The sequence below is a fragment of the Pristiophorus japonicus genome, chromosome 18 (genome assembly GCF_044704955.1).
Source record: "Pristiophorus japonicus isolate sPriJap1 chromosome 18, sPriJap1.hap1, whole genome shotgun sequence".
In the NCBI taxonomy this organism is placed as follows: domain Eukaryota; kingdom Metazoa; phylum Chordata; class Chondrichthyes; family Pristiophoridae; genus Pristiophorus; species Pristiophorus japonicus.
Genome location: NC_091994.1, coordinates 94250266 through 94272038, shown reverse-complemented (window position 1 = coordinate 94272038; position 21773 = coordinate 94250266). Strand labels below are relative to the sequence as shown.

Here is a 21773-nt window from a genome sequence, read left to right as displayed (position 1 = left end):
CGGGGCGGTAAGTTTTTGCGCCGCCGCAAACCATGAGATGAATTTGCCGGCTGGGCGGTAAAAGCTGGAAGCCCACTGTAATGCCTAGAAACACCATTAACCGCCCCTCCAGGGTGCTAACAGAGGCACAAGCGAGCCGAAAATCCCCATGTACTTTAAAGGCACTGCATAAATGCAAGCTGTCATTATTGTTGTTGTTGTCGTAATATTCTTCCCATATAAGGAACAGGGCTCACTATAATTATTATCAAAGTGAAGGATGTTAATGCTGGAGAATGAAACACTTCTCATTTTGTACACCCAGTAGTAGATTTTAACTTCTGGGTGGCAGAGCGTGTCAGCCCTGCCAGCTGTGAAGAAGCTAGAGCCATTTGAGGCCCAGACTTCACTTAAATTCCTCTTTCAGATGAGACGTTAAACCGGGGCCATGTGCCCTTTCAGGTGGTCATAAAAGATCCCATGGCACTATTCGACGAAGAGCAGGTGAGTTCTCCTCGGTGTCCTGGCTAATATTTATCCCTCAACCTAAATCATTAAAACAGATTATCTGGTCATTATCTCATTGCTATTTGTGGGAGCTTGCTGTGCGAAAATTGGCTGCCGCGTTTCCTGCATTACCACAGTAACTAAACTTCAAAAGTTACTACATTGATTGTAAAGCACTTTGGCGGGTCCTGAAGTCATGAAAGATGCGATATAAGTTCTTTCTTTAAATATCCACTGTGAGCTGCCCACCCCAAATGAGTGTCATGTTGCAGCTTGCCTGCTTTGGGCCAGAACAATATTGGGTGGCTCAGAGGCCATCCGGCCATCCGGAAGTTAAGTCCTGGTGGGGAAGAGGGTGGTTTGCAATTGTGGGGCAGGGAGCCTGGGGCTGCAGCAGTCCACATTATCTTTATGGGGCCCAGCAGAGTGCTCCCGCTTCCCTTTGCTCCACAAAAGTAATTTTAAACTTACCATTTTTGGGCCTTTTTGGCTGCACTGCCAGTAAAACTGGTCAGAACATGCACGGCACACGCTCCGCTCAGTTCTGTGCTAAAACGGCAGTTGGGGTCCTTTGCACATCATAGGACACAATTTGCATATAAAAAGGACCCACTGCCTGAAACAGGCAGGCACTTCGACCATGGTAGGTCTCTTTAAAATGGCAGCGGCCGGAGCATCCCATATTAAAAGGGATGTGCTTATTTGTACTGCAAAAATGGCTACCATGCTCCACCCTTTGTCTATGATTGGTCCCCTTGGAGGATAAGTCACACCCTGAAGTTTTACTGGAATATGTAACTGGAACCGCCCATCCCAAGGTCTCACCGACTTTGCAAATTGTAATTCGATCCACTTTGACTTTCTGAAGCGACAGAAGACAGAGCTCCCCAGAAGACAGCAAGAGCCAGCCCAGCCGCAGTGCCTTACCCCAGTCCAGGTTCATCCTTCTCCCATCCAAAGTGCCTTCCCCCAGAGCAAGTGCATCCTTCCTTCTCCCCAACCCCAACATAGATGGGGCAGACATTGTGTACAGATTGTTAACAGGTTTATTGGGTATGAAGTGAATAGTGACAGTATCGTGGCTTCTGGATATCATCCACTCCCTTGTAGGGGGTTGGAAGAACATGATCCGTCTTCTCTGAGTTCCCGCTCTCCTCTCCGATTCCGCCCCCCCCACTACCACCCGTGCCTCTCCCCCAACATTCTCTCTTTCTTTCTCTCCCAGTCTTTCTCTCTCCCCCAGCCTCTCTCTCTCCCCCAGCCTCTCTCTCTCTCAGTCGCCCTCTCTCTCGCTCCCCCAGTCTCCCTCTCTCTCCCCCAGTCTCTCTCTCTCCCTCCCCAGTCTCTCTCTCTCTTCCACTCCCCTCTCGGCCCCCCGCCGCTTCGCTGCCCCTCTGTGGCTCTCGGCCGCTCGCCGGCCCTCTCGGCCCCCCATTGCTCTTGGCTGGCCACGGGCCCTCTTGGCTCCCCAGCCGCTGCTCTCAGCCCCCCCGGCTGCCACTCACGGCCGCCCTTTGGGCCCTCTCGGTCCCGCCGGCCGGTCCTCTCGGAACCCCGGCCGCCGCTCTCGGCTCCCCGAGAGGAGTCGGAGTGGAGGAGAGAGTCGAGGCCGGGGCCCGAGTGGGGCAAGAGAGTCAGAGTGGAGAGAGAGTCGGGGGAGGGGGAGAGAGAGTCGGGAGAGGGGGAAAGAGAGTCGGCGGGGTGGGGGACAGAAAGTCGGGAGTGAGGAAGAGAGCCGGGGGGCGGGAGGGGGGGGGGGGAAGAGAGTCTGGGGGCGGGGGGGAGAGAGAGTCGCGGGGGGAGGAAAGAGATTCGCGGGAGGGGAAGAGAGTCGCGGGGGGGGAAGAGAGTCGCGGAGGGGGGGAAGAGAGTCGCGAGGGGGGAAGAGATTCGCGGGGGGGAAGAAAGTCGTGGGGGGAGAGAGAGTCGTGGGGGGAGAGAGAGTCGGGGGGGGGGAGAGAGAGGCGGGGGGGGGAAAGAGAGTCGGGGGGGGAGAGTGAGTCGGGGTGGAAGAGTCGAGGGAGTGGAAAGAGTCGAGGGGGGGGAAGAGTCGAGGAGGGAAGGGTCGAGGGGGGGATGAGTCGAGGGGGAGGAGAGTCGGGGGTAGAATCGGGGGGGAAGAGTTGAGGGGGTGGGGGGGTGGGGAGAGAGTCGGGGAGGAGAGAGTGTCGGGGAGGAGAGAGAGTCGGGGAGGAGAGAGAGTCGGGGTGGGGGGAGAGGGCAGAGAGAATCGGGGGGAGGGGGGAGAGAGAGTCAAGGGGAGTGAGTCGGGGGGAGATAGTCAGGGGGAGAGTCAGCGGGGGAGGGAGTCGTCGGGGGGAAGAGAGTTGGGGGGGGAAGAGTAGGGGGGGAGAGAGAGGCGGGGGGGGGAAAGAGAGTCGGGGGGGGAGAGTGAGTCGGGGTGGAAGAGTCGAGGCGGTGGAAAGAGTCGAGGGGGGGGAAGAGTCGAGGAGGGAAGGGTCGAGGGGGGGAATGAGTCGAGGGGGAGGAGAGTCGGGGGTAGAATCAGGGGGGAAGAGTTGAGGGGGTGGGGGGTGGGGAGAGAGTCGGGGAGGAGAGAGTGTCGGGGAGGAGAGAGAGTCGGGGAGGAGAGAGAGTCGGGGTGGGGGGAGAGTCACGGGTAGGAGAGAGAGAGTCGGGGGGAGGGGGGAGAGAGAATCGGGGGGAGGGGGGAGAGAGAGTCAAGGGGAGTGAGTCGGGGGGAGATAGTCAGGGGGAGAGTCAGCGGGGGGAGGGAGTCGTCGGGGGGAAGAGAGTTGGGGGGGGAAGAGTCGGGGGGGAGAGAAAGAGTCGGGGGGGGAGAGAGAGTCGGGGGGGGAGAGAGAGTCGGGGGGGGGGAGAGAGAGTCGGGGGGGGAGAGAGAGTCGGGGGGGGAAAGAGAGTCGGGGGGGGGAGAGAGAGTCGGGGGGGGGAAAGAGAGTCGGGGGGGGAGAGAGAGTCGGGGGGGGGAAAGAGAGTCGGGGGGGGGAGAGAGAGTCGGGGGGGGGAAAGAGAGTCGGGGGGGGGGGGAGAGAGTCGGGGGGGGGAAAGAGAGTCGGGGGGGGAGAGAGAGTCGGGGGGGGAGAGAGAGTCGGGGGGGGAGAGAGAGTCGGGGGGGGGGAAAGAGAGTCGGGGGGGGGGAGAGAGAGTCGGGGGGGAGAGAGAGTCGGGGGGGAGAGAGAGTCGGGGGGGGGAAAGAGAGTCGGGGGGGGGAGAGAGAGTCGGGGGGGGAGAGTGAGTCGGGGGGGAGAGAGAGTCGGGGTGGAAGAGTCGAGAGGGTGGAAAGAGTCGAGGGGGGGAAGAGTCGAGGAGGGAAAGGTCGAGGGGGGGATGAGTCGAGGGGGAGGAGAGTCGGAGGGAGAGTTGAGAGGGTAGGGGGTGGAGAGAGTCGGCGGGGGGGGAAGTCGAGGGGGGGGAAAGAGAGTTGGGGGTGCAGAGAGTTGAGGGAGGGAAGAGTCAAGGGAGGGAAGAGTCGAGGGAGGGAAGAGTCGAGTTGGGGGAACTCTGGGAGAGAGAGTGGGGAGGAGAGAGAGTCGGGGGAAAGAGAGTCGACGGGGAAAGAGAGTCGGGGGGGAGAGAGTCGGGGGGGGAAAGAGAGTCGGGGGGGAGAGAGTCGGGGGGGGAAAGAGAGTCGGGGGGGGAAAGAGAGTCGGGGGGGAGAGAGTCGGGGGGGGAAAGAGAGTCGGGGGGGAAGAGTCGAAGGGGAGGAGAGTCGGGGGTAGAATCAGGGGGGAAGAGTTGAGGGGGTGGGGAGGTGGGGAGAGAGTCGGGGAGGAGAGAGTGTCGGGGAGGAGAGAGAGTCGGGGAGGAGAGAGAGTCGGGGTGGGGGGAGAGTCACGGGTGGGAGAGAGAGAGTCGGGGGGAGGGGGGAGAGAGAATCGGGGGGAGGGGGGAGAGAGAGTCGAGGGGAGTGAGTCGGGGGGAGATAGTCAGGGGGAGAGTCAGCGGGGGAGGGAGTCGTCGGGGGGGAAGAGAGTCGGGGGGGGAAGAGTCGGGGGAGGGAGTCGTCGGGGGGGAAGAGAGTCGGGGGGGGAAGAGTCGGGGGGGGGAGAGAGTCGGGGGGGAGTGAGAGTCGGGGGGGGGAGTGAGAGTCGGGGGGGGGAGTGAGAGTCGGGGGGGGTGAGAGTCGGGGGCGGAGAGAGTCGGCGGGGCGGGAGGAGAGAGTCAGGGGGGAAGAGAGACGGGGTGGGGGGAGAGAGTCGGGGTGGGGGGAGAGAGTCGGGGGGAGGGGCGGATGAGAGTCGGGGGGGGAAGAGAGTCAGGGGGGAGTGAGTCGGGGAGGAGAGAGTCGCGATGGGGGGAGAGAGTCGGGGGGGTGGTGGTTAGATATTCCTGGGAGGGCGGGGGGAGAGTCAGGGCCGGGGCCTGAGCAGGCGAAGAGAGTCGGGGCCTCAGCAGAGCCTTGGACCTCAGGTGCTGCTTCTCGGCACCACATGGAGGGAATGATTCGGGGGAGGGATGGGTGGGAGAACAGAGCTTGACAGGGGGATGGGGTTAATGTCTGTCAAAAAAAGTGCAGTACAAATAGTTACACTGTATTAAAAGAGTGGTATGTCTACTTTCCCCATTTAGAGGCCGTTACCGCCAATTTGGCCAAGTTTTAATCGACGCCCCTGTGTCAGCATCAAACACTCCCAGATTAGGCACTTCACAGGTTAGATGCAGAGTAATGTTCTTGTACTCTACTCCAGCCTCGGAAGAACACCCTCTGCTGTATGTGTGGCATTTCTCACAAAATACATCTTATAACCTCACTGAGGTTGCTGATGTTGAAAAACTGGGCACTCAAACTCTTCAAATAGGACCTTTATAGCCAGCAGACAGAAGGTACTTCGATCCCATCTGGGCTGGCTTTGGACCCTTGTAACAGAGGTGAAAGGCCACTATGCTGCTCACACCCCCATCCCCAGCTCATCATTTAAACTTGCTTACTACACTGCATCCAGTAGGAATATTAGACTTTCAGCTTTAGTACATGGGTGTATTTACAGTTGATTTTGCATCAGCAAGCGAAAAAGGAAAACCAGATGTTGACTTTTATCTGGTCGACAATTGCTACAAGATCTGGTCTTTGACATTCCCACACATAAAAGTGTATCAGAATTCAGCTTTCAAGTAAACTTACCCTTATTTTTAAAATCACTGGGGAGTATCTCAGCACATGGCAGACCGAAAGGATCACATTGTTCTCCTTGCACACCGCAACGATCTCCTTACAATCATCTTCAGTCACCTGGTTAACAGAGCAAAAAAAATCAGCTGAGTCATTTGGAAAACTGTACTCCAACAGGAGTCAGCATCTTAAGAACAATCAGGTGTGTAGGAAGGGAGGGGAATAAAAGCTGGCAAATGATGTGAGGTGAATTTACTGCAGATTAAGGTGATAGCACCAGATATGGTGGGTGGCGTAAGCACTGTGTTGTTATCTCAAAGCAGAAAAGAACCATTGATTCTATAACTGTAATCATATCTGTGAGTGTAGAGTGTTTTAATTGCTTAGTTTAAGTTTCCTGTTCATTCGTGATGGCAAGATTACTAAGGGAATATTTGTTGGTTATTAAGGCATGTTCTACAATTTCTGAATCAAGGCAAACAGCTGATGTAGCTTAAATGCACAGAACCTTCTGAGAACTGGAAATAATTTTGTAAAAATAAAAGTTAAGATGAGTGCTAAAAATATACCATGTGGCATTATAAGCTTTGAAAAGAGATGTGTTAGACGGATATTATAGAGGTATATAACATACCTAATGCAATAGAGGCCGTAAGTCTTAAACAATATTTGCCAATATACCAGGGCAATAGAACAAGAGGTCCAGGGGTCTGAATAGCACATTTGGGACAGACTTCAGGAAGTAATTTTTACACAATGATTAATAGCTAGAACAAGTTGTCAGAAAAGATAGTTGAGGCCAGGTCACCTGGCTCATTTAAGGGCCAGCTTAATGTTTTAAGGTAAAAACAGTGGGAGCAATTTACCACTCTATTTGCACTGCTTTAACATTTGCAAGAATCCTAAGTGCTATTAAGGAGGAATTTTTTTCATCTATCCTTATTTGCATAATGATCCACCATTCTAGATGCAAACTGCTTGTTCCACACTGGTAGGAGATGAAATTGCATATAATTCAAATTTAAAGGGGTAGCTTTACACCCCGAGCAGACTTAGTCCAGCCAACCGACTAATAGTCCCAACGGGAGACCCAGTCCTTTTTCAGGACCGGGCCTCATGAGCACTTGTCCAGCGGGCTACGAGTGTAATGTATTTTCTTCATGGGTCTTTGCTTAACAATTCATAGCAACACATTTCTATTAAGAACTAGCTGGTTTATTAACAAAGGTTTAACAATCATGTTATGTATTGTCCAGGTACATTAAATGTATAAGTACAATGGTGCGCCACAGAGGGCGCTGTGGTGGGAGACCTGAAAGTACCTGCAAGACAGAGTATAAAAGGCTGCCCACCACACCTGAGAGGCACTCTGGAGTTACACAATAAAGGACTAAGGTCACAGCAGTTACTACAACACCAGACTGTGTGGAGTCAGTGATTTAAGTGCTACATACATCACATTGGCGACGAGGACACTGATGAGCTTCACTCAACCATGGCTACTCTGGGCTCGTTAAAGGATTTTACGGTGGGCAATAATTGGGAGGCCGTTACGGAAAGGCTCAAGTACTACTTTACAGCAAACGACCCGACGGGGGGGCACGGACGCACTGAGAGAGAAGCGTTAAGGCGATATTGCTTTCCAGTTGTGGCGATAAGGTTTACTGTCTCGTCAGAGATTTGCTGGCACCCGCGAGCGCCAGGGACAAGTCATATGAAGAGCTGATCGACTCATTCGTGACCAACTGAAACCGAAGGAGAGCATCCTCATGGCCAGGCACAAATTCTACCATCACTGCAGACCTGAGGGCCAGGATGTCACCAAATATGCTGCGGACCTCAGGAGACTTGCGGCGCCGTGTGATTTTGGCACACACCTTGACGAGGCGTTGCGAGACATTTTTGTTCTGGGGATTGGCCACGAGGGTCTCCTTCACAAGCTGCTATCCACTGAACCTACAGTCACCCTGAAGCAAGCCATCACCATCAGCCGAGCATTTATGACCTCGACTTGCAGCACCAAGCAGATGATCCACACAGTCTCGAACCCGGCAGGCACTGTCCATAGGATAGCGCCCGCCACGGACAAAACTGTAGAACGTGGCTCTGCCCAGGGCAGAGAGCACGGACCTCGGGGTCCTGGAACTCAGAGTCTGCCGAGGGGGGCTAATCGAGCAGCACCATGCTGGCGCTGCGGAGGAAGCCATGGGGCTCACAGGTGCAGGTTTGCGGTGTATACGTGCAACACCTGCCACACGAAAGGCCACCTTCAGAGTATGTGCAAAATAAACCTGACTCATCGTGTGGCTGAGGAGATGGTAGAGGATCCATCATCCAGCGAGGAGCAGGCAGAAGAAGATGAGGCGTTTGGACTGTTTACGTGTACCGACGATTCGGCCCCAGTGATTATGGAAGTCAAGATTAACGGAGTCCCAGTGAGTATGGAAGTGGACACTGGATCGGGTCCGTCGTTGATGAGTCAGGAAACTTTTGATAAACTGTGGGTCAACCCAGCTGCACGACCCAAGCTGGTCCCGGTCACGGCGAAGCTGCGCACCTACACCAAGGAACTGATACCTGTTCTTGGCAGAACGGATGTGCAGGTATCTCAAGGTGGTGAGACGCACGGTTTACCTTTGTGGGTCATTGCAGGCGATGGGCCGACGTTACTCGGCAGGAGATGGATGGGGAAGGTCCGTGAGAGCTGGGAAGACTTCATTCCTCCACAGACCGCTGTCCCCCGGGTTCCCAAAGAGCAGCGCCGACTGAGCTGGAGGAGAAAGAAGCAGTTCATCGGAAGTCTAAATCCAAACACAGACGAGCAGACCCTGGAAGAGCAGTTTTTTAACTACGGGCCGATCGCTGAAGTGCGAGCCGGCGGCGCGCTGCAGGCGATGAACGGGAAATCCATTGATGGCCGGCAAATCCGGGGGGCTCACGCGGAGAAAAAGTCGGGCGGTGATGGCGGCTACAGCGTCCGCAGGAGAGGCGGCTACGGCGGCCGGAGGAGAGGCGGCAGTTGCTGGGACAACGACAGGAGCGGAGGCTACAGCGGCAGCAGAGGCTACGGTACCGGCCGGTATGACTTGGGAGAACGTGACAGCTACTCGGGCGGGTACAAGAACCAGAGCGGCGGATATGGCAGCAATTACGGAGGCCGCTCTCACAGGGACTATAACTGATCGAATCCAAAGAACCACTTCTGCCAGATTCAAGATCAAATTGTTCTTGGCCGTTTTTCTTCTTTCTTTCTTCTTTATTCCTTCTATTCCTTTTTTAAACTCCATCCACAACTACACGAAGAGAGCAAATCGTCATGCCAGCGAGCTCAAGATGGTGGTGAGCCTCGTGGCAGCAAAGCTCTGCAGAGAAAGGCAAGCAGAGCAACTAAAATGGCAGCGCCCAGTGGAAGCCTCGTGGGAACCACAAGATGGCGTCTTAAAAGGGAAATGCAACCGGGAGTCTTAAAAGGGCCTTACACCGTTGGCGGTCCCCACAAAGAGACTTTTGTAAGGCAAGAGCGAGTCTAAATAAGCAATGTGATTTGTATGATGACGGATTTATGATAAGAGTTAATATTTCAATGCTGAATGGTTACTGTGTTTAAAATAATGGATATGAATTACAAAAAGAGTTAAGACTACGAGGTACAAGTAAAAGTGTTAATGGATCCGTGACAAACATGACTAATGGACTAATGGGTTTTCGATTTATGTGATTCATGCAATGGTTCAGCAGCTGCAGATGAGCCGCTAAGGCGACTACTTTCTGAGAACAGAGGCAACGCACTAGTTGCGATAGCTGGTCTCAGGGCAGCCCATTACCTTGGGCAAAAAGGGGCAGTATACCGCTACCGTACCTCACCCAGAGGAGCTGGGATTACATAACTGTTCAATGTGCCTGCAACCTTTTCACATAACATCTGTACCACATATTATATGTATCATATAAATGTACTGTCTATGTATACCTGCTTTCTGTTGGAGGTTATGCTCGTGTACTTCATCACCCATGTAAGGACTGCAAATCCCACATGCTTGCACCGGATCGCAAGCATAATCTCCACATGGGGGAGAAGAGGGAAGTGGATGGTCATGGACTCACACTCACAAATCAACCAGGACGAACAAGGCCGAGGTTACCGGCAATGGCTTTTGGAACTGGGGGGGGGGGTGGGGGAGTGAGATGTTATGTATTGTCCAGGTACATTAAATGTATAAGTACAATGGTGCGCCACAGAGGGCGCTGTGGTGGGAGACCTGAAAGTACCTGCAAGACAGAGTATAAAAGGCTGCCCACCACACCTGAGAGGCACTCTGGAGTTACACAATAAAGGACCAAGGTCACAGCAGTTACTACAACACCAGACCGTGTGGAGTCAGTGATTTAAGTGCTACATACATCACAAATCACACTGTACATTACCAGTTCATCCACTAGGCTCACAACTGTGTACCTCATTGTGGATGACCTAGACCCAACTGACTAAGGTTTTATTGAGTCTAGTGCATATCACGTGACTGGCTAAGTCACTCACAAAGCAACAGCTCTACATACCTGTGAGCATACTCACGGATGCATACATTACAACGGGCACAGAATGAGCTCCCTCAGGCAGCCGGGACAGCCCCCTCTCTCCCTTCTGATAAACAAGATTTTGACATCTTTCTCTTTCCCCCACTGGCTGCATTTCCTGTTCCAACACAACCATGGGTTGCCAATCCTTTCCCTTCCAATCCTCCACTGGCTGCAGTTGCCCGACAGGCTACCCATACCCTGCTTCATTTTCCATTGTTCAGTAACTTTCATTGACTGCATTTCCCAATTACATGTCACCCTCCACTGGTATTTCTCCTTCTCCATTGTCTAGCTGTTCCATCCCCTTACTCCAGCTTATCTGAATTCACTTTCTCCCACATCATCTTTGTGTCCATTCTCCTAGCTCCCTCTTCCAATTCTGTACCTCTTCCTCCACTGCCTTCTCCCTCCGCATCCACTGTTCTCCCTACTCACTCCTCTTCCCTTAACCCTCCTCACCCCTCCTATTTTCCTCTTAGTCCTCCCCTTACACCTCCCCACTCACCACTGCTTCAATTATGCCCCACCTTCTAACCCTGTTCGACCTGAAAAATTCTAAATTAGCCGAGACTAATGTGTGTGTATCTTGCTTCAGTTTCTCCCCCTCACATATCAGACGGGAAGTTCAAACTTCAGAAGTCACACATCAATCTGCCAATAGCTTGAGAAAAAGAGAAAGCCAGTCATTTCATGTCAGTTTTTCTAATCTTGATTATCAGCTAGGTATTTACAAGCAGCTGCCAAGCTAGAGAAATAATTACACTAACTGATCTCAGGATGTGCCTATTTACAGGGATTACACCTTGTGGTCTTAAAAGGACATGTCTAGTTGTACACAGTTTCACCTAAACAGTTGAACAATACATTGTATACAACATTCCTGTTCTTATAAAACAGCTTATCAGCCACCTTACCAAGAGCAACACCACAGAGACATGCTCGTAATACATAAAAACTGGGGATCAAAGAGCCAATCCCAAACATTTTGTGCAAACACCAACTGCAGTAATTTCTGTTAACTCAATGCCATCATCAAAAAAAATGTATTCGCCTGATAAAAATATTTGCGGGTTCTAGACCAAATATTCATAGGGGATCATTTTGTCAGGTGCTGCTCTAGTGCAACCATCATCATAAACCAGCGCTATAGTGGAGCTGGAGCTCAGTTTTCCAACCAATGCTTGCTGCTAGGAAGGTTCTGTGCTGGAAGTGGAGCTTGGCAAAATTATTCCCATTCATCCCACTCGTCTGCTGCAAAGTTTTAAATTCGCTTAAAAAATAAAATCCTTCATGTTCTTACCCCTATTGTGAGTTTTTTTTACTGCCTTATTTAGGTGTTCCCTCCCTTCTCCAGATGGTGTACAGACTGCTTGTACCAGGTTTTATTCTACTCTTCCCTTGAGCTAGCCACGAGGGAATATGTGAGGATGGACTAGGTGACTCCTACCCATCTGCTTCCCTTTTTTTAGGTCCGTTTGTTTAGCTTTAGATCTGTCAGTCAACCACGTGACTGTGTTTAGCATGGCAGAATCCAGTCAGGCACCGCTGCCTCAGTAATTTAATAGAAACAGAGGCTTGTTTTGTTTTAACAAGTTAGGATTACTTTAGGAATAAAAACAAAACCATAGAGCACCCCAATTTAAAAAAAATGTCACTTTATTCACTAGAAGCAAATGTTTTATCTCCAACTAAGTCAAATTAATTAAAGTAAAAATATATATATAATAATACAGTTCATTTTACACCAGAGCCCAAACAAAACATTCTATGGAATAAACATTATGGTGTTTCAGAGGACACACAATGAACAAGCATCCGAGTTATACAAATTGGATAGCATGTATATAAAATACTGGATGGACTCGGGCTGTGCTCAGATGTGTAGGTGGTCTGGGGTGGACTTCATCCGTCATGCTTTGACTCAACGAATAAACATGCCTCCAGTAATTTATTCTTTTAAGGGGATTTCCACTCTCCCTCTCCGCCTTTTTTCATTTAGTGTCACGTCCCAACAAGCTGACTCCTCAGGCACTTCGATAATAAAGAACAGAGTGGTTGATGATCTCTGTGAGATGAGTAATGGGGTCAAAGTGTTCAGCTGTAAGGATACTTCTAGCCACAAAGCCAGTGTCTGGTTCTGTCTGACTGCTGATTGGGTGGACTTGATGGCAAATGATGCAGCCAATCATTTTCCTGCCTCTACAGCTGACGTCATAAACAAATTTAAGTTAGAGCCTGGTAGCTGCTCATCCAGGATCCAGTTAAGATAACTACAGAGGGAAGAAGAGGACTTTTAAAGCGGTTCTTGAAACTTCTTCAAAGCAATCAAGAGATGCTGCAAAGGTAGATTTCAAAGCAGTGGATGGTGAGGTCAGGAGGGTCATTTGGGAAATGAAGTGGGATCAGTGGATTGTGTTCATCTGCAAGAGCATGCAATTTCACAAAAATCAGCCTAAAGAATATTTCTATTTAATAAACTCTATCGTCAATCATTGCCAAAAGGGTTCCTCTGGACTATTGCCAATTACTGTTAAGTCTGGTGCTCTCCAGCTAAGCTGTGTGATATCCTCAATAATCCTGTGTGATGTCTAGAAGGAGCACTTTATTAAATTGGCATCTGACCCAACAGGCCATAATAAGGATTAATTTGTTGAAATAACCTGTGCAGTGTGCTAGTTGAATGGGAGGAAGTGGTTTCTACACTATCACCAAGCTAATGATAAGACAACAGGCTTAAGACAACATTCATGCTGAATTTCGTAAAGTTACTGTAGGCAGCTGATGTGGAGGAAATGTCAATGGTCTTGGGGACGAGAGCCAGAAGCACCAATTCACCTTGGGCCAGCCGAGGCTGATGAATAGAACTCTGCCTGAAGGGCACACACGCCCAGACAGTTGTGCTTTCTATCCACATGAAGGATCCTAGTGAGCTCAAAAACTACGGAGGAATTTCACTGATGTTACTCGCTCTTCTGGCTGTTGCAGCACATATATTGGATGCTTTGGAGGCCCATGAAATAATCAGTAAGGGACAGGCTGCATTTCGTTCTTGCAAGGAATGTATAGAGCAGGTTGTGCTTCATATGAAATTGTGGACTGTCACAAGACTCATGGAAAGCCACTTATATTACTTTCAGCAATCTTCATTAGGCTTTTGACTTAGTGTCTAATACGGCCTTCATGAAGAAACTGGATACTACAGCTGCCCAATATCACCCATCCCCTAACATATCCATTTATGAAGATGTGTTGGATGACATTGTACGACATTGCATTGGATAGCTTGTTTTGGGAATTTCTGAAAGATTTGTCATGCTGCTTTTTGTGGATGATATTGTTTGTTGATAGACTCACTTGTGGATCATGGGCTGTTCTCACTACTTTGAACAATCAGTTAAGCAGAACTCAAATCAATGCTTGGGATTGGGGCCAGGGCTCCCAATAACTTGCTTCTCCAAATCAAACCACTCTCTTGAAACCGGATTGTTCCTTAGTCTCCTGTTTTTTTTAAATATCCAAAGAAAGAAAGAAGACTTGCATTTATACAGGGCCTTTCACGACCACCGGACTTCTCAAAGCGCTTTACAGCCAATTAAGTACTTTTGAAGTGTAGTCACTGTTGTAAAAACCTCTTGGATAATCCTATGTTACTAACTTTTATTCATTTTATCTCTACTTTGAGTCTCTTTACAACATGTATCATAACCCAACTATAAAGACAAGGGTGATACCTGCCCTAGTTCTCTGCAAAACTGCCCTTCGGTTCCCTGCGGGGAGGTGCACAGTAGTGACTTGAGTTGACTCTCTCTCTTTGATGTTCTCTTTCTCTCCATGCAGAGGCACCTGGTTTCCACTTGGCCGAGATCAGGAATTCACTATGTGGAAACCACAGAAGGAGGGTATCTACATCCAGCTAATGTACCAATGATTGACACAATCCCATCACTTTGAAATTCTCTATGTATATATACATTCAGATTTGGATTGAGATTGGGCATATAAAACTGCTATATGTGCTCTCTATAGCTGGTACAACTATATTTTGCTGCATCATAAACCCGCGGCTGCAGTAATAAGATAGTGAAGACCTACTGCCATGGGTTTCTCCAGCAGGATGTGGTAGCCTTTCTTTGCAAATGCCACTGCTGGGTCCTGCAGATTTAAATGATATATTTCAGCAAATAAGAAACTGTCTGTTACTGACATTAACAGGTTTCATTTAATAAACTTTAATTTACAAGACACTAACTGCATCAAGTGAACACTTAAAGGGTTGAGACATAGAGGACAATGCAGGAAAATAAAAACACAATCTAATATCATTCTGTCATCAACACAGAGAATTCAACCTATTCCAGATATGGGCACTGACACTCCAAACTCATATTGCCATTAATGCACAGACATTTAATCTTCCCGATAGCTCAGCTGGCTAAGACAATGAGTAACTGAGCCATATAGGCCAAGTATGATTCCTGTTCTGAATGTAGTTAGCTCATCTCCGGCAGGTTTACAGTACGGATGCTACATATGGTCTCAGTAGTCAAGGTTTAGAAAGGGAAAATTTACCAGGGGTCATTACCCTGAGTACTACTCAGTGACTCTTGCTAGAATTGTATACATGCGAACATCAGGTGATACCCCACTGAGCTGAAAATAGCTTCCTAGTACCTAGTACTGATTGGCTAGGCCCATGTGAATAATGGCCACACGAATCAAGCCGTTCCACTGGTTCCTTGGCATCTGCCACAACTTCCAGGATTTCCCGCCAGTAGTGACGGCGGTTGTCCATCGCATGCACCCATATTTGGTAAGGCATATACAAACTAGACATGAATGATGGAGAAATGCCATCCAATGGATTTTCTGTCATGAACATCTTAGTAGTGCTTGGCATCAGGAATATTGGAGTATTCCTGGGTTGCATTTTAAAGGGCTGCCTACCCTGAGTGGTCAATAGAATTAGGCAAGAAAATGTAATCTTCAACTGATCCTGCTAGCCACACAATGCTAAGGAAAGTGCTGCAGTCATTCTGCCCACCACACCCCCACCTCCCCAATACACACATACACATCCCAACACACACATACATCTGAAGCACACAACCCAGGGAGTGGTGCAAATATCACTTATGGAAATGAACCTGACGCCAGAAGATCTGCTGATGTCAGCACACTCCGAGAAAGAGAGGTACAAAGCCCATCCTGCCAAATTAGAAAATCTACCTCTATATTTTGTAGAATTGACCAAGATTATTGCCGTGTAAGAGTTGATTTAATGCTTTTATTTAAAGTACTATTATTATGGAAACACTTCACACATTCTTCTCTCTGCTATTTTAACAAAACTGAGATAATGAATGTCAACTAGTTATTTGATCCTCTCTCAACATGCAGGCTTGCATATTTTCCTGCAGGTGTTGCTGAATAACAGGATTACCTGGTGATTTCTCCCCTCCCTCACCCAGGGAAGCATAGATCAAAATTATCACCCAATTAAACCCTGGCTCAGATCAGCTAACTCAGCGTAGACTGGGCATTGTACCTTGGGGTACTCTAATCTATATGGGTTAGTGCTACATCGGGTAGTTCTGATCTGTTTTGAATGTTCAAATAACAATTCACTCCCAGCTATCCCCATTATTCTCACTTATAAAATCTATACATTGTAATCACATTACTATAATTATTCAGATAAATTCAATTTGCAGCATTATTTTGATGCAACTTCTTACTGGCCAAATGGTTAAGGACGGCCTTATCCGTCTATGCATTGAATGAACCTGATCCGCAGCTTGTTGACACACAGGCCTGGATTTCGCTCCGCGACTGTATTTCTGGTGGAGGTGGGTGCTAGTGTTAAATGAGCAAAAGTCCCCTGAAAACAATTTCATTAAAATGGCTCTAAATTCATCCACAGCTGATAGACCAGCAATAGGTGGGTGGAAGATGGGAAGATAACCAATTTCACCCATCGTTAGATTGCTGGTTTAATTTGGAATATTTGTGAACCCTAACATTATAAAGGTTTCTCATAGCCACTATGACCTCATGCTGTTCTTTACTCCTCCTGCCATCTTATTGGTTTGATTTGTGCCCTGTGCCAATTTACATTAAACATGGAAATGACCTTGCCTGTGTACCTTGTGCAGTCTGTCTGGAGTTGCTATGATCACAGCATCCGCAAACCTCTCCCGAGCTGCAGCTCCCTTCCAATCTGCCAGTAACAAAAAAAATCAAGGGTTATTCAACAAAAAGTATTGATGAGAATCAGGTCTGATTAACTATCCTCTGCCTTTAAGAAATAGTAAACGAGCTTTATGTGAATTCATGCACTGCATCTTGATCCACAACATGTTTTATTTTTGCCTCCCTCTTTTACCAATTTTCTTTGCTTCTACTCCTCTTTGGAAGATGCTGCTTCTTCCTGGGATACAGTGCCACAGGCACCAAGTGCCCTTTAGTAACTACCTCAAGTAGTCATTCCTCACGTACAAGGCTAAAAGACTGTTGGCAGGCTATTTAACTGTGATGGCATTTTTGCCAATCCTGAATCTGTCTTCACCCACAAATGCATTTTCCAACAAGAGGAACTGGATAGTGGTCAGAAGCAGGATTTTGGTTTTTTTCTCCCTATGCCAGGGGCACTGAGGCCAACTTCAATACCCACTGTCCAAGTTGAGGTCAACTAACTCAGCATGGATTGAACATGGTACCTTCCTGTTCTTGGTCAGCCAGTTACTTACGGCCTTATCCATCTACTCATCGAATGAACCTGACCCACAGCTTGTTGACGCACAGGCCTTCGTAGCTAGGGGATTTGAGTCTAGGAGCAGGGAGGTCTTATTGCAGTTGTACAGGGCTTTGGCGAGGTCTCACCTGGAATATTGCGTTCAGTTTTGATCTCCTAATCTGAGGAAGGACGTTCTTGCTATTGAGCAAGTGCAGCGAAGGTTCACCAGACTGATTCCCGGGATGGCAGGACTGACATATGAGGAGATACTGGATCGACTGGGCCTGTATTCACTGGAGTTTTGAAGGATGAGAGGAGATCTCATAGAAACATATATAAAATTCTGACGGGACTGGACAGGTTAGATGCAGGAAGAATGTTCCCAATGATGGGGAAGTCCAGAACCAGAGGACATAGTCTAAGGATAAGGGATAAGCCATTTAGGACTGAGATGAGGAGAAACTTCTTCACTCAGAGAGTTGTTAACCTGTGGAATTCCCTACCACAGAGAGTTGTTGATGCCAGTTCATTGGATATATTCAAGAGAGAGTTAGATATGGCCCTTACGGCTAAAGGGATCAAGGGGTATGGAGAGAAAGCAGGAAAGGGGTACTGAGGTGAACAATCAGCCATGACCGTATTGAATGGTGGTGCAGGCTCAAAGGGCTGAATGGCCTACTCCTGCACCTATTTTCTATGTTTCTATGTTTCCCTCTGTGACTGTATTTCTGCTGGAGGTGGGTGCTACTGTTAAATGAGGCAAAAGTCCCCTGAAGATTTCAAATCAATTTCATTAAAATGGCTCTAAATGAACCCACAGCTGATAGGCCAGTAATAGGAGGGTGGATGATGGGAAGAGGTGGTCAAAACTAGGTTCTTTCTCTCCTTTTCTGGATATCACAATCTTCTTGTTGCTGCAGTCTCAGTACTGTCATCCTGTATAGGTCTGATTGTGGTGGTGGTACTGTGGCAGGAAGGCAGAGAAATCAGTTGGTCCTATACCTGATCCTTGCTGTCTAGATTCAGATTCTGAACATTTATCTTATGCTCCAGATGTACTATACATCAAACATTTATATTTGTTAGCAATATATGTATTTTGATAATGTAGAAATAAATAAAGTATAGCTCTGTTTTTTTCTAATTTGGAATTAACAAAGTTTTGCTGTATGTACTTCACAGTTTAATACAATTAAGCAGATCACTTTGATTAAACGTTAACAGTCATATTGCAACGAAAGTGGCCAACCAAAGCCACTCACCATCAAATACATTGCGATCATTCACTGAGTACTTCATCTGCAAATTCTGTCTGGCAATTAAGCGGCAATCTGCTACTCCCACAACCTGGAACACAAGTAATATAACAATAGATTAGTTCAGAAAAATGTCGTAGCAACAAATGTTAGAGATAACACAATGACAGTAGAAAAAAGTAACGCAGCCATCGGTAAGACAGAAATAGAAATTATGTGGATAGAGATAAAAGATTTAAAAAAGGGTCAATCAAAAGAATGGGGATAGTGGAAGGGAGGTGGAGGAAGGAATATGCAAGCAAATTTGGGAAATGAACAGCTAGAAATTTGGTATCGCCCATTTTGAGGCAGTAAGTATAGTGCCTTGTGAAAGTTAATGCCATCTGTCGCGAAATTTGGTTTCAGCGCTCCAAAAGGGAAATGGATTGGTAAATCAGTCGTTGCACAATTCTCTGAGGGTGGTGAAGCTGAAAATCCTTGCGCTAAATTCCCAGAGCGAATGTGGATGAGACGATGGTTGTTAAGACATTTCAGCGCCAGCCTCTTCTTAAGGAGGAGGTAAGATGACTGCACTGGCGCAGTTTCACCATCGCAGTCTGGTCAGAGCAGCAACATAGCTGAGGCTGAAGGTCACCAGCGTGCCCACTACGGCGACCCTGGAGGCTTTGATGGAGGCTGTGGAGAGGCAAACGGATGTCCTGCAGCCAGAGTGGCAGGAGGCCACCGTCTAGAGTTTTCAGACGTATGTGGAGGGAGGTGGCACAGCGCATGGCGGCATGGAGCATGGTTGCCCGGGGAATTAGTAATGGGGAATATGGAGATGGCAGAAACTCTGAACAAATATTTTGTATCAGTCTTTACGGGAGAGGACGCTAACAATATTCCAACAGTGGATAGCCAAGGGGCTATAGCGGGGGAGGAACTTAACACAATCACAATCACTAAGGAGGTGGTACTCAGTAAGATAATGGGACTAAAGGCAGATAAATCCCCTGGACCTGATGGCTTGCATCCTAGAGTCTTAAGAGAAGTAGCGGCAGGGATTGTGGATGCATTAGTTGTAATTTACCAAAATTCCTTGGATTCTGGGGAGGTCCCAGCAGATTGGAAAACTGCAAATGTAACGCCCCTATTTAAAAAAGGAGGCAGACAAAAACAGGAAACTATAAGACCAGTTAGCCTAACATCTGCGTCCATTATTAAAGAAGCTGTGGCAGGACATTTGGCAAAGCAAAATTTGGTCAGGCAGAGTCAGCATGGATTTATGAAGGGGAAGTCATGTTTGACAAATTTGTTGGAGTTCTTTGAGGATGTAACGAACAGAGTGGATAAAGGGGAACCAGTGGATGTGGTGTATTTGGACTTCCAGAAGGCATTTGATTTGACAGGGTGTAACATAAAAGGTTACTGCACAAGATAAAAGTTCACGGGGTTGGAGGTAATATATTAGCATGGATAGAGGATTGGCTAACTAACAGAAAACAGAGAGTCGGGTAAATGATTCATTCTCTGGTTGGCAACCAGTAACTAGTGGGGTGCCGCAGGGATCAGTGCTGGGACCCCAACTATTTACAATCTATATTAATGACTTGGAAGAAGGGACTGAGTGTAACGTAGCTAAGTTTGCTGATGATACAAAGATGGGAGGAAAAGCAATGTGTGAGGAGGACACACAAAATCTGCAAAAGGACATAGGCTAAGTGAGTGGGCAAAAATTTGGCAAATGGAGTATAATGTTGGAAAGTGTGAGGTCATGCAGTTTGGCAGAAAAAATCAAAGAGCAAGTTATTATTTAAATGGAGAAAGATTGCAAAGTGCCGCAGTACAGCGGGACCTGGGAGTACTTGTGCATGAAATGCAAAACGATAGTATGCAGGTATAGCAAGTGATCAGGAAGGCCAATCGTATCTTGACCTTTATTGCAAAGGGGATGGAGTATAAGTACAGGGACATCTTGCTACAGCTATATAAGATATTGGTGAGGCACACCTGGACTACTGCGTGCAGTTTTGGTTTCATATTTATGAAAAGATATACTTGCTTTGGAGGCAGTTCAGAGAAGGTTCACTAGGCTGATTCCGGGGATATGGGGGTTGACTTATGAGGAAAAGTTGAGTAGGTTGGGCCTCTACTCATTGGAATTCAGAAGAATGAGAGGTGATCTTATTGAAGCGTATAAGATTATGAGGGGGCTTGACAAGGTGAATGCAGAGAGGATGTTTCCACTGATGGGGGAGACTAGAACTAGAGGGCATGATCTCAGAATATGGGGTCGCCCACTTAAAACAAAGATGAGGAGAAATTTATTCTCTCAGAGGTTTGTAAATCTGTGGAATTCGCTGCCTCAGTGAGCTGTAGAAGCTGGGACATTGAATAAATTTAAAACAGAAATAGACAGTTTCTTAAACAATAAGGGGATAAGGGGTTATGGGGAGCGGGCGGGGAAGTGGGGCGGAGTCCATGATCAGATCAGCCATGATCTTATTGAATGGCGGAGCAGGCTTGAAGGGCCATATGGCCTACTCCTGTTCCTATTTCTTATGTTCTTATGTTCTAACTGCGACACAATGTCGTAAGAAGCTGAACGACCTCACTCAGGTCGTCAGGGTGAGTTCCCCTCTATTAACCTTACAATGCCATAATGTGAACTTTATTGTCTCACACAATGTAGTCTGTGCAGTACCTGCTACTTCACTATGTGTACCAGGCCATGCTCTTCGTTGCTGAAGAGAGCTGCAAAGTTCCGCCTCAGTTTAGCAGCCATATTCTGGGCCTCCATGCGTAGCTCTCCTTCTTGGTCCCTACTCAGCACCACCTCTCCTCTTACTACCTTTTCACTCTTTATATGCGTTTGCAAAACTTTAGCTTTACCCTTAATCTTAGCCGCCAAGTCCCACCATTCACACAGCCACTCTGCACAGCTACTGAGAGTCAAATGGACATCTGTACACTTCCATATAATCGCAGCTATTCACCTCTGCAAGGAACATGTGGCAGACAAATCGCTGCACACTTACTCACCTCCTTCTGTTTGTTATTGAGGTGAAATTTGCTCACAACAGGCGACAACAAATGTGGACCAGAGGAGGGGAGCTTGACCTCCACGCCCTCATGGAGGTGCAAGAGTCAAGCCCCCTGGGGACAGTGACGGTATGTTTGTCCCCTTTCCCTCTTATATGAGACCATTTACCCCTGAAACCACATGCCTTTCTACTTCAAACATAAATATCCTATGTCACCTCCTTCTTCCCTTCTTGCCCCCTCCCCTGCAGCTAACCACAGTTCTGTTACTTTGTGCTTACAGATAATGAGGCAGAAGCACAACAGCCTGTCTGTGAGGCGTCCACCTCCAACAACGGGGGAGACAATGAGGAAGGGGACGACAGTTCTGCGCCAGTCCGGCAGGATCCATCTGCTGCAGACAGTGGGGACACCACCTCGGTGAACGAGCCAATCTTCCTGGAATTTGACGAGCCTGAGGTTCCTGGACCCAGTGGCCTGCAGCAACTCCAAGCGCGAAGGGAAGCTCAAGAGCCAGCTCCCTGGAGGGTGAGTCAGCGCCTGAGTCCTGCTGAGCGTGACTCAGATGTGGACCTGGATTTGGAGGGTATGGCGAGCTTATGGGTGC

General features: G+C 48.3%; 2 protein-coding genes across 3 annotated transcripts in view; one reads left to right on the top strand and one right to left on the bottom strand.

The window, feature by feature from the left end:
• LOC139228903 (putative oxidoreductase YteT) overlaps positions 1 to 21773 on the bottom strand; it is a 285946-nt gene that overhangs the window by 162980 nt on the left and 101193 nt on the right. For both annotated transcript variants that reach the window (XM_070860400.1, XM_070860401.1), the window contains 4 exons: positions 18152 to 18236; positions 16300 to 16373; positions 14249 to 14308; positions 5591 to 5698 (listed from right to left, as the gene is read on the bottom strand). In XM_070860400.1, coding sequence (XP_070716501.1) covers positions 5591 to 5698; positions 14249 to 14308; positions 16300 to 16373; positions 18152 to 18236 — 327 coding nt within the window. The remainder of the gene's footprint in view (positions 1 to 5590; positions 5699 to 14248; positions 14309 to 16299; positions 16374 to 18151; positions 18237 to 21773) is intronic.
• LOC139229365 (RNA-binding protein 3-like) lies at positions 7074 to 8760 on the top strand. The gene is made up of 2 exons (XM_070861064.1): positions 7074 to 7106; positions 8308 to 8760. Exons 1-2 carry the CDS (start codon positions 7074 to 7076, stop codon positions 8758 to 8760), a joined length of 486 nt encoding a protein of 161 aa, XP_070717165.1.

Excerpts from the sequence above, each read along its gene's own strand:
- LOC139229365 (XM_070861064.1), top strand. The coding sequence starts at position 7,074 with ATGGCTACTCTGGGCTCGTTAAAGGATTTTACG. Across the intron at positions 7,107-8,307 it reads GCTCGTTAAAGGATTTTACG|ACCGCTGTCCCCCGGGTTCC; the intron begins GTGGGCAATAAT and ends ATTCCTCCACAG.